Below are 12,534 nucleotides of genomic sequence, written 5' to 3'. Positions count from 1 at the left end.
GTTTACTTAATAATTTAAAAAAAATATTTTTTGAAACTTTTCACCGGTATGATTATTAGATAAATTCTATACCAATCGAAAGTATGAAGCCCATAGAATATGCAAACTTTATGCTGCCCATTCTTTTCCGGTCACAACTATCGGGTTGCCAGGTATAAATAGGTAAATCTGTACTAGCATTTGCAACGGTCTGTTTATTGAATGAAATTTAAATGAAATTAAAGATTATTTTATTCTGAACACGGTGGTATAGGGTTGGCTGCGAAAAATCAGTCCAGAATTGCGGTTGTCGAATTTTAAAAAGTAAAATATTGCTCCAAGTGAATGTGTGCGACTGAGAGGTCCCAACCGACCATCTCATGCGATAGAAGAGGACACAGCATAGCAGCTGTTTAAAGTCCGCCCACTTAAAGAAAGAGAGTGCGCATGCTATTTGGGCTTGGAAAAGAAAAGGATAGCGATGGACTCGTATATACTATGTATAATTTTGGAGTAGTTTATTATTTAAAAAGAGAAATAGTTATTTAATTTTTTTTTATCAATTAATTATTTATTTGTATATTTTTTATGTGACACTAAAGTATATTTACATCTTTAGTAAAAAATAAGGTTATAGTGATTCATATATAATACTAGCCTGATTAAAAATATTGATTGAAAAAAATTAAAAAAATTACTACATGCAAATTATAAATCTATAAATATATGTGAAACTTGAGCCTGAGAACTGCGGATGGTTCTTAGATGAATATTTAAAACCAGTAGGATTCATTGGGGATCATACACCTTTAAAGATAGAAGACATTGTCGAAAAAAGTGAAACAGAGAGTGATGACGAAGAAGATTCAGAAGTTGAAGATCGTAGTTTTATGTCCGATGACTCGGATTCTGAATAATTAAAAAAAAAATTGTATTTTTAATTTTTTACAATAAATAGAAGTAATTTTTTAATTGTTGTTTTTTTATTTTGTCTTCTTATAATAAAAATAAAATTTGCAAGATTACCCTGATTAAAAAAATTCACTTTTATGGGTTTTGAATTTTTTCCAATAGTTTCAATTGATTTCAATTTCTCTGTTTACATTTATAGATTTATAATTTGCATGTAGTACATTTTTTAATTTTTTTCAATCAATATTTTTAATCAGGCTAGTATTATATATGAATCACTATAACCTTCTTTTTTACTAAAGATGTATATGTTAACGTAAAATTGTAAATACCTACCGTTAGATTGTAATCTATCTCGCGAGATTATAAACTGTCGAAAGATTGTGAACCTCAGCGTACTGCTTACAATTTAACGTATTATTATTCGGTAGATTGTAATCTATCGAAGTGAAGCCGTCAAATTGTGAAACGGTACGCACCTCGAGCGCTGATTGGTCGGCTTTATAGTAGACCGTTATATGTCCATAGAGTTAGGAATGAAACAAGGGTATCGGTCAAATAAAATGAATGCACTTCAAAAATTAGTATTTATTACTCAGTAGGTAATCAATAATTCTGACATCACATGATTAAAAAAAATATATCAAAATAAAAAAATCAGAAACGTAACAATATTTTCTCTTCAAACACAAATTAAAATTGAAAATTAGTTCAATTTTCTTTCATTTCATTTCCAACACTAACTTAGTTATCATTCAAACTTCTTTGGTCAATCACAGATTAATTTTACTTCCCAATTATTTCATATAACTAATTCTAAAGCTGTGAGTTACTTACAACACGACATCAATTTACATTCATCAAAACAATCAATTTACATACGAAAACAAACAAACAAATATGGTGGCGCGGGGCATATTCTGTTCTATTAATCAGCGCGCGAGGTGCGATCCGTTTCACAATTTGACGGTTTCACTTCGATAGATTACAATCTACCGAATAATAATACGTTAAATTGTAAGCAGTTCGTTGAGGTTCACAATATTTCGACAGTTTACAATCTCGCGAGATAGATTACAATCTAACGGTGTTTACAATTTTACGGTGACATGTATATACTTTAGTGTCACAAAAAATATACACATAAATAATTAATTTATTAAAAAAAATTTAAATAACTATTTCTCTATTTAAATAATAAACTACTCCAAAATTATGCATAGTATATACGAGTCCATCGCTATCCTTTTCTTTTCCAAGCCCAAATAGCATGCGCACTCTCTTTCTTTAAGTGGGCGGATTTTAAACAGCTGCTATGCTGTGTCCTCTTCTATCGCATGAGATGGTCGGTTGGGACCTCTCAGTCGCACACATTCACTTGGAGCAATATTTTACTTTTTAAAATTCGACAACCGCAATTCTGGACTGATTTTTCGCAGCCAACCCTATACCACCGTGTTCAGAATAAAATAATCTTTAATTTCATTTAAATTTCATTCAATAAACAGACCGTTGCAAATGCTAGTACAGATTTACCTGTTTATACCTGGCAACCCGATAGTTGTGACCGAAAAAGAATGGGCAGCATAAAGTTTGCATATTCTATGGGCTTCATACTTTCGATTGGTATAGAATTTATCTAATAATCATACCGGTGAAATGTTTCAAAAAATATTTTTTTTTAATTATTAATTAAACATACTCTGGACTGAAATTTGCTAGACAACCCATATGGATTATATTTATTGACATATTAAATTAAATATAAAATACGTTTCATTAAATAAGCATCTCGGTGAAGGTCGTTGTATAGCGGGATCTTATACTATTCGACGGAACATTTGCAGTTTCATTTCGAGATTAGCGTGGGTGGTTCAGATCGAGCCATCGTACGCTTATAATATCCTTCTTTACGAACGATTGACATGTATTTTGGGCATTTAAGGGTGGATATATCCAATAAAACAAAAATTCTAAAAATAATTTAATCTTTTAAAATACAAAAATATCACGATTATAAACGGACGGATATGTACTTAAACAGAATATCGCTGCAATCAAAGGAGCAAACGGAAGACGAAGACTATTTTTTTCTATCTCTCTCTCGCTCCATCTATCTTTACTAAAAGGTCAATGCAAATAGATAGCTTAGATCATCCAGCATAAGACAGCAAATAGGCGATCTCCGTGAGATCCTGTGGGACGGAGTCATGATAACAAACGTATAACTCTCGAGGCTCCGGCTCGCTGATAACCCGACTGAAACAAATAATTTATTTATTTCGTAATCTTACATCTAACATCAATTATATATAACAAAAAATAATTATACTAAATAAATAATATGTACAAAAACATTTACGGAAGAAATCATATATGAAAGAAAATGATTAAATACATTAAACTAAGTAATACATAATTCGGCTGTCTTGTGTGAAAGTGAGGGTATGTATTATTAGTATTCAGTTAAATTAAGTAAATATTGAGGTATGGTGAGAAGATGTGTTTTATGTTTTAATTTATTAAACGTAAACTTAACGCAGGCCACTATTTTGAAATTAAAACACATCCCACTTTCAAATTTCCTTTTGAATTTGTTCATTGAAATTACTGTTTTCCAAAACCGGAAGATATTTCAGAATGTTTGTATCTTAAATTGTTATAAATCAAAAATGTATATTTCTTACCCATCTCGCTAATACTCAATTAAATCATTTTTAATCAAAATCAATGTTGCCCGCAAATCTTCTAGTACTCATCTATAGTAGAAGACTTAAGACTATCTAATAGGTACTTTATTATTAAAACAGTCTAAATACTATTATGTTCAAGTCTATAATCTTGTAATTTGACGATTATTTAAATGATCCTAATCTTTGCTCCAGTGCAAAATAAAATCAAAACTTGGTAATTAAAAAGAGTGGCGGAGAGTTTCTTGCCCGCTCCACGCTCTTGACTTGCGAACTGGTAGTAATTTATGTAAATTTAGAATCAATTTAACATCTTTTCTGTTGACGTTCAAATGTGTACTTGGTTACCTATAACCTATATAAATAAAGTTATTATGAGTTTGAGAGTCTAAATGTTAATTTTGTCAATTAACTTACCCAATTACCCAAAAGGAGTAAGGTTCCTGGTATTTCTTAACTCCACATTCATTTAACACTTCGTGTGGTACATCGAATAACAGGCCATGCTCTTTGACCCCGACCAACATCTTGTTCACTGAAGGTGTGTGGTTCTTTTTAAAGCTGAAAATGTAATCTATAATAAACTTCAGCATAAGCGCACATTTCCTGTAGCCTCAATTCACGTGTGCTATTTTTTTAGTATGTTTGTCCATATAATTTTTTAGCTAAAATAAATAACTAAAAAAGGTATTCTAAGTTAGGTAACAGACCAAGTTTCATCATAATTGAGTCAGTAGTTTTGAGAAATGGGACTCTGTAAATTTTTGAAAGATTGCTTATATTATAGAAATTTAAAATCACTTTAATTTCTTTCATAACTTTTCTTCTTAGATCAGCGCAGGTACTGCTGTCAGTAAAACTCGAGATATAGCGAGACCTATGACTCCCGAATGTGATACTAGCTCGTCCCAACCCAACCCTTTGTAACATAATTCCAATAACGATCCCGATTACCACTAGGTCCAACTGGCTGCCCATTGAAGTATTTTAGTAGCGATTCGAATTAAGTTCCTTCAAAAGAAGAAAAAGAGCATCTAATTTTACAATTTTATCATGTTTTAATTTTGCCACAATCATGTTATGCATGTAAATAAATAATTATATTACTTTTAGATTGTTAGCTATCTGTCATGTATCAAAACTGACGTTTTATTTAATAGTAATTTTAAGAGTCTGTGGAAGACGCGAGTTTTGGCTTATCTCTTGAATTTTTTCAAGAGGCGTTTTTGGTTAAAATATTTTGGGATTTGAAAATAATTATATTGAAGGACTTTTATGAAATAATAAACTCAATGTTGTTTCTATAATTATTTTAGTAATTGATTAATTATTCATTACTTTACTTGTCTTTTAAGATTTTTGTAGACTTTTTGTTTAAAAATTAAGGTTAGATAAATCTATAATTATTTCAACAACTCATTGGAGTTTCGACACACACACAGTGGATTCTCAAGTGAAATCGCTCTCAAAAAATTACGGACTTCTTGTGAATAATTTACTTGAACTCTTGGTTATTTGAAATTTTAATTTAATAATAGAAATTGACTTGATTGATTGATCGACAGTTGACTGTATTTACCTAATAATAAGTTTTAAAATAAAAAGTTACCTAATGCCATGCTGTAACAGTTCGTGTATCCTCTTACAGGCCGTGCGAAACGTGTTTACAATATATGAATAGAGGGCGCCACTTTCAACAGAACTGACTGGAGCCAACAGAATCCCGCGCTCAGATTCTATATTAATATAGTGAAATAATACATTTTCTTCGCCCGCTGTAATTCTGAAAAATGTCGCACCAAAGTTATATTAAAATTGTATTTTTTTAAACTGATAAAATATAAATTATTTTAAATAAAACATTTTTAAAGAAAAAACTTTTTAACCGGATTAAAGTTATGTATTATTATAAATTTACAATTATTTAACATAATTTTAAATTTATCCGACGTTTCGCGTGCTTTACAGCGTGCGTGGCCACGGTGACCTTTAATCCGGTTAAAAAGTTTTTTCTTTAAATGTGTAAAGGTTATGTTAATCAAAGACAATACTATAAAACATTTTGTTAAAATAAATATACCTATGTATAGTAACTTTATCCAATTCGCTCAGCAAGGACTTTCTTATATCCGAGACGTCAATGTTGCTTGATCTGCTGCCGTCCTGAAATATTACCAATAATTAAGATATTTTTAATCATAGTTACGTTATTTGGTATTTCCAAGGTAACGAGAGTCAATTCATAAAACCCGTTCAAGATAACTTCATAAGGACTAATTAATATTGTACACGATATTTATTTGGCTTTTGAATCATTTATAGAGATGTATAATTTTGGTTACAAATTATTTTTATAGTATTGCATACTGGTAACACTACCATACTATTGTCAACTGACATTTAAAACTAAGTGAAGTTTAGAGCAAGCCATGTTATCTGTCATTTGTCTCTGACCCCTTATTGATTTATTTGTTTGTTTGTAACGGATGAAAACAAATAATCCCCATATAAAAATACCAATGCAAAGCCGCATTAATATTTAATAGCCAGTAAAATTACGATACGGTGAACGGCACATTGAGTTTCCCTCAATTTGTATATACGCTGTATGGTATTTGAATTTTATTCTTCGTACTAAATAGACCATTTACTCAGAAAAGATATAACACTGAATTAACGCGTGAACACAGTACACAACTAGTAACACATCAAAAGCTAGAATAAGTAATGAAAACAAAAAATATCTCTGTTTGATTAAGAACGTTTGATTGAATTAGGTTTTAGTTATTTAGAAACAAATGCGTAATATTGACACATGAATTAATCAAATGTAAACTGCTTCCTGTCAATCTGTCAGACGAATAATTTAGGGCAAATGTCACGGAACGAAAAAGAAGTTGCTTATTAAATAAACTGCTCACGTGATTAACATTCGAATAAAACTAGTCGTGTGCATCAGTTATTACCTGTTTGTCCCAATCGGAATCGGAGCCTGAAGATTCTCTCCGACTTTTTTGTTCTCTATCAGCGCGTCTCCCCATTATCCGATCGTCGCTGATTTCGCTGGAATATTATAAATTATTTCATTATGTAAATAACTTAAAGTTCTTCCATACCATTCCCGGTAAAAAAGAAATAACTGTTGCAAACCTGGTCATCGCAAACAAGTTGAAGCCTGATGTTACGTGACAAAGTCACCGATTGACACGATCGCAGAAAGCAGAGTAACTGCCTAATGGATCGCGAGTGTGTTGCCGGCCTTTTAGGAATCGATACGGTCTTTACTTGTAAGACCGTAAGGAAGGAGTCATATTGGTTCACATGGTAATGCGCGGCACAAATCTCCTTAGAAAGCACTCAGTTTGCAACGATGGACGTTTGGAGGTGATACGAAAACTTATTTGATTTAAAAATATAGACGCAAGAATATACATATGCGCGAGAATAATTGTCATGTCAAAAGTGTAACAAATTTAAAAATGGAATGGACATCCCCGGAAAAATCAAACAATATACCTTCAGTCAGGTTATCTCATTTTAATACAGGGTTAATGCAATTAAGCAGAAAGAGACGAACGAGCCTTACAAGAAGGATCACACTGTTTTAAAACACATTCAATAGACAAAAAATTTTATAGACCAGACAGTCCACATTCATTGTTTCATCTCTTTCTGACAAATTGTGTTCAAGCTGTAATGAAAAGAGAAGAGTAGATAAGATTGTTAAGAGAGTTTATAAATAAGAGAGTCTATTTTAAAATTATATAATTCTCACCTAGTACTCTTAAGACTTCCAGAATCTTCGGAATAGCTGACATCAACACTAGAATGCCGGTATTTGTTCGAATACCATTGTGAATACAGATTATGATGGCTTGTACTGTGGGCACTTTGTAAGTCGACTGTGTTAATCTGTTCTGAGGAATTGTGCCTTCGTTTTATATCGAGTTGTGATTTTGAAAGCTTTAATGTCGCTGATCGGATGATATCCGATTTTAATGCTGAAATATAATTCATATAAAATGTGTGAATTTTATCAATAAAAATGTGCATATTAAATAAATTAGTTTTAGTAGGGTGAGTCCATTTTGAGGAAAAATAAATCCAGGAAAACCATATAACAATTTTTGTTTTTACACCGTAATAGAACCCGCTTTACATAAGTTTTTTATAAAACTTACAAATATCCTTCTTTCTTCCCTGTTTCGTTAATTTTTCTGGCGATAACTGTAACTGCGGTTGAGTGTTGGATTTAAACCAGGCAGATAAATATCTATCAAGTCCGACGTCAAATAATAGTTCCACACAGCTCTCGCATTCTTCAACGTAGAAAGGGGACGGTGGGGTAACGCCTATTGCCTGAAAATGCATTACTACCTACAGTAAAGGGGGAAGGTGGGGTTACGCCTATTGCCTGAAAATGCATTACTACCTATAGTAAAGGGGGAAGGTGGGGTTACGCCTATTACCTGAAAATGCATTACTACCTACAGTAAAGGGGGAAGGCCTCCTAAAGTAATTCCGAACCAATTTGACTTAAGTTGTCAAGAACAGCGTACCAATTCTTAAAAGGCCGGCAACGCACTTGCCTTCTAGCTATGTGAGTGTCCATTGGCGGTATCACTTAACATCAGATAACCGTTTGCAGTTACTATAGGACTGTTTTCTTACACATAGTCTTTCAAGTTTTTCCGACTACAAGTGATTAGAAAATGTCTTGTCTGACTCACGTCTTCAGTGCAACCGCCAGCCTCCATCAGTGTTGCCAGAATAAAGTTCCCCTTCCCAACAATTAGGAGAAACCATCTGCCATCCGGTATCCTGAAAATATGTTTACTTTTTTATTTTAAAATTAAATTCCAAGTAATTATTTTAGACTATATTTTTTATTCGATTTGGGTGAATTATCTAAAGTAAAAGCTTGGTCTTGCTGCCAGAACAGCTAGCTACTAAGGCAATGGACTATGTAGGCATAACACTTGCTCGTAAGGACGGAAAACCAACTAGCTTGTGTCAGGCACAATAGACTGATAATCTACCGACGTATAAGAAAAAAACAATCACGAAACACATTCTAAAATCTGAGGCCCTGACCTAAAGGGTTGTAGCGAAAATGGTTGCTTTTTGTTGTTGTTTGATTTGCCAATTTGGTTCAAGGATTTGTATGCTTCATGTTAAGTTCATATTAAGAAAGTATTTTTTTTCCAGAATATCGTTGAATTACATACCTATACTCGTGACAGTATTTATTTTGATTTCTATGTTCATTAATGAACACCTCTCGCCATAGAACAAGCTTTTCAATATCTTTCTGAACACTCAATTGTAAAATGCCATTTAATTTTAGATAAGATGTGATTTCTATTAAATCGTTGTCTTGTAAATGTGAACATAGTAAATGCCCAGAATAGAAAAGACAAGCGCCAATGACAGTGTACATTCTTTGAAAGTTTTCTACGTCATCTGTCTGAAAAAAAATAAAGATTTTAGTTATTATATTATGTTTTAAAAGTAATCCCTGTTTATGGAATCTCCCAGTCCCACATTTTTGCTTCAGAACAAGTAGGTTATATAAATACCGTCAAACAAGATCAAAAATTTTTTTCGTATTGAAGTGGAATTGGAACTCAATCTTTAGTTCTACTGTTTTTTTCTCTTGATTTTTGACGTGACAACGTCTGATAAATCGATCAAAATCAGCTGCATGCACGAAAAAGCATGACACGAGTCACGACAATGTCCCGTTACGCTCATTGTACGCTTGCGCCGCATCTATCTCTCTTCCACTCGATGGCCGAGATCCACTACTTCTTTGTATCCATAAAAATAGTGATAATTCAATAAAAATATTCAATTTTATTCATAAACTAGCCGTTTCGCGCCCGCTTTGCTGGACGAATTAAAATAAATTTTATGTTCATTATTTTATTTTTTTTCATATTTTTATTATTCTTCTTTTTAACTTCCCGCTAAGAAAATTGAAATATTTCGAAAATCGTGTTTTTAACAGATGTTGACGTTTTGCGGTTCTAGGAAGCCTCTTTTGTTTTTATTAGCGGAAAATTTTTCATAAAAGTATAACAGAAATAAAAAAATGAAGGAACGTTGGAATAATAAATAGCCATAAACCATCTAGGAAAAATTTCGCATCGAATGGTGGTAGTTTCATGTCGATACGATCAGTGGTTTAAGCGTGAAAGAGCCTCAAACGAACACCATTTTCTTTTTATATATATAGATAGAAGATAGAAGTATGCAATAATTTCATCAATGTTTTGTTATGACGTTGTCACGTTAAACTATAGTCCGTAAACAGATTTTACAGACAACCATTTTTAATCATTAACAGTAGTTAATATATAAAATAAATTTTGAATATTTATCAGATTTTAATATTTAACCACTTAACAAAATGATTATCGAACCAACTGCCTTTATTTAATGTATCTCTAGTATTAATTTATTATTTTATCTAAACTAATATTATAGTAAATCTCTAAATTTATTGAACCGATCGCGAAAATTCTTTTACCAATATAAAGCCAGGTTATTTTTGAGTGTGTATTGGCTTGTAATCAGAAATTTTTTTTTTTGCAAAGTCGGAGAAAAAACGGTCAAACGGAAACTTTTCTTATGTACGCTGCCTCATTCTAATATAAAAATTCAGCGTCAGCATATGTCTAAACCGTATCTATCTGTCTGTATTTTCGCGATAAATTAAGAAACTACTGCACTTAATTTATTACGGTTTTCACTAATATCTAGAATGATTTAAATATGTAATTTTTACAAGGTTTACAGGTCACGGTAACCAAGCCTGGGCAGGTCGTTAGCTAATAACAAGATAAAATTCCTACCCATTCTCTATAATCAGCAGCCTCTAATTCAGTAATAGCATCATCAACCTGAATTTTCACTTCCAACGGTAAGGAGACAGCATGAGCACCAATTACTTCTTGAAAATTAGCATTTCTCTTATTACCAAACAACAAAGTCGCAAAAATACGACAAAATAACCCATCCAACTTGTCCACATTTTTTTGTTTGGTAAAACATGTTTTTAAAGACCCATATAAAAACTCCAGCGTTCTTACTATATCTTGTATAATTCGTTTAACACAAAACACATCTATTGCGGAGTTTGGCATTGCTATCAACATTAAGTCTCCATTGTGTGACTTGTATGCAACATTAACAAGCGTAGAATTATGTAAAAGTGTTGATACCAGTGGTTCACTTGTTCCGAGTGATTTTGGGGCTAAATGGTTTAGCGTTATATAGGCACCTCTTGTGTTGTAAAGAAAATTGTTATTAAGCGGTCTCGGATAACAATATAGCACCCCTTTGTCATCATTATTCTGGAATTCCACATCATTACAACAAATGTACAGTATGGAACACAGTGATTCTTTAAGTATATGAGTAACAGAGTTTTCTGGTGCACTTTTCAGTAACTTTTCAATATCAATATTAAGCCCTTCCGAGACAACTTGGAACATTAGTCGTGGATTCTCAACATCTTCAATGACCCTCTGAAGAAGATTATTAATGTTATATGTATTTACATCAATTCCATTTATTTTTGTTAGATAATACCCTAGTTTTACTGTTGGTGTATATATCGGCTTAGCCTCTGGTAGAAAGTCAGCGACAACTAATGTTTTGCCATCTTTATGTGTCTCCAGACTTATTCCAAATAATTTTTCAATCTGACAGTTTTTATCGCTTGTAAAAATCATACTTTTACTGACCTGAAACAGGTTAATAAATATATATATGTATTATAATTGTTTATTCAATGAAAAATAAAACTATTAGTTAAAAAATATACTCACTTGTATTACAACTATTTTATTATTTTCTTCAGAGTCTTTCTTTTTGGCAGCATTAATACTTTTATTTCTTGCTTTTTTTGATTTTAAAGCTTTGAAAATTCTACCTGAAAAATTTTATATGTATTTAGATTACACTATTTCTATAAAGATGTAGAACTTTAAGTGTATTATTATACACACTATTAGTAAGACTCTTTTATTATTTCTATAAATTTAATACATTACCAGTGTAAAATCACAAATCACCTAAATGTTGATACCAAACTTCTAGAAAAGCATAATCAATTTGTTTACCTTTGGTAGATCTTCTCGTTGAAGATCTTTTAAAGTCAGTTCTTAATTTGAAAGTGTCACAATTATCAAGTAAGGCGGTATGATTGTCATCTGATACTTCAACTCCTGGTTTAATTTTGATGTAAGTTAATTCTCCATCTTCTGCCACATCTGAATCCCATTCTGGTACCGAACTGTACAGAAAAAATTGAACTACATAAGTAATAGATAATATGAATAAATTAATAAATAAAACTATTTAGTGATTTAAAAATGATTTGTCATTTATCCTAATGTATTAAACAAATATCATTATCAGAGTCACAGGGACAATCAATATACCTTTCAGAATCACTGCATTTAGAGTCTTCAGAAGATTCAGTCCAATCATTATCAGAGTCACAGGGACTTTCATATGGTAACCTATTTTTATAATTGTTCATAATTTTTGCTTGTATAAATTTTAATAATATAAATGGATTGTATTACATCCCAAGTTAATTATTAACCCGATGATTCCGTTTTCTTAGTTTGTTCGTATACTTTAGTGCAGCTGCAAAGTTTTGTAGAAAATCAGGTAAATTCTAAGATTCATTTAAGTATCATTCCTCGGTCATCTTTTTGTTAAAAGATTCATCCAGTTAATTTCATTTTCAGTCATAGTTTTCGAATTACGATTTACGATACTAGTTAACTAGTATGATCTAGTTACGGTGATTATTTCATTTTTAGTTTTTACAAATCGCGATGTTGCCAAACTAATACTTCCGAACTCCGAACTTCCGAAGTCAGGCGAATTAATAATAATTTTTTCGTGCTTGCACATAGCGGCAACGTCGCTATAA

General features: G+C 31.8%; 1 protein-coding gene and 1 long non-coding RNA gene across 3 annotated transcripts; one reads left to right on the top strand and one right to left on the bottom strand.

Annotated features, from left to right (window-relative positions):
- Window positions 1–2,862: 2,862 nt before the first annotated feature.
- Window positions 2,863–12,431, bottom strand: LOC125061017 (protein inturned). The gene is made up of 13 exons (XM_047666163.1): window positions 12,032–12,431; window positions 11,711–11,883; window positions 11,417–11,520; window positions 10,439–11,332; window positions 8,810–9,048; window positions 8,312–8,402; window positions 7,763–7,940; window positions 7,357–7,582; window positions 6,548–6,644; window positions 5,662–5,744; window positions 5,191–5,364; window positions 3,999–4,142; window positions 2,863–3,150 (listed from the first exon to the last, which is right to left on the bottom strand). The coding sequence occupies exons 1-13, from the start codon at window positions 12,130–12,132 to the stop codon at window positions 3,045–3,047; spliced, it is 2,610 nt and encodes an 869-aa protein (XP_047522119.1). The 5' UTR covers window positions 12,133–12,431; the 3' UTR covers window positions 2,863–3,044.
- On the top strand, window positions 10,182–11,143 carry LOC125061029. Of its 2 annotated transcripts, none has more exons than XR_007118961.1 (3): window positions 10,182–10,216; window positions 10,407–10,506; window positions 11,033–11,143. It is a non-coding gene; the product is annotated as an uncharacterized LOC125061029 (long non-coding RNA). The 2 variants fall into 2 exon arrangements; XR_007118960.1 differs by lacking the exon at window positions 10,182–10,216 and adding an exon at window positions 10,240–10,282.
- Window positions 12,432–12,534: the final 103 nt, after the last annotated feature.

Source organism: Pieris napi, chromosome 2, assembly GCF_905475465.1.
Source record: "Pieris napi chromosome 2, ilPieNapi1.2, whole genome shotgun sequence".
Classification (NCBI taxonomy): domain Eukaryota; kingdom Metazoa; phylum Arthropoda; class Insecta; order Lepidoptera; family Pieridae; genus Pieris; species Pieris napi.
This window is presented reverse-complemented; position numbering and strand designations above follow the sequence as displayed.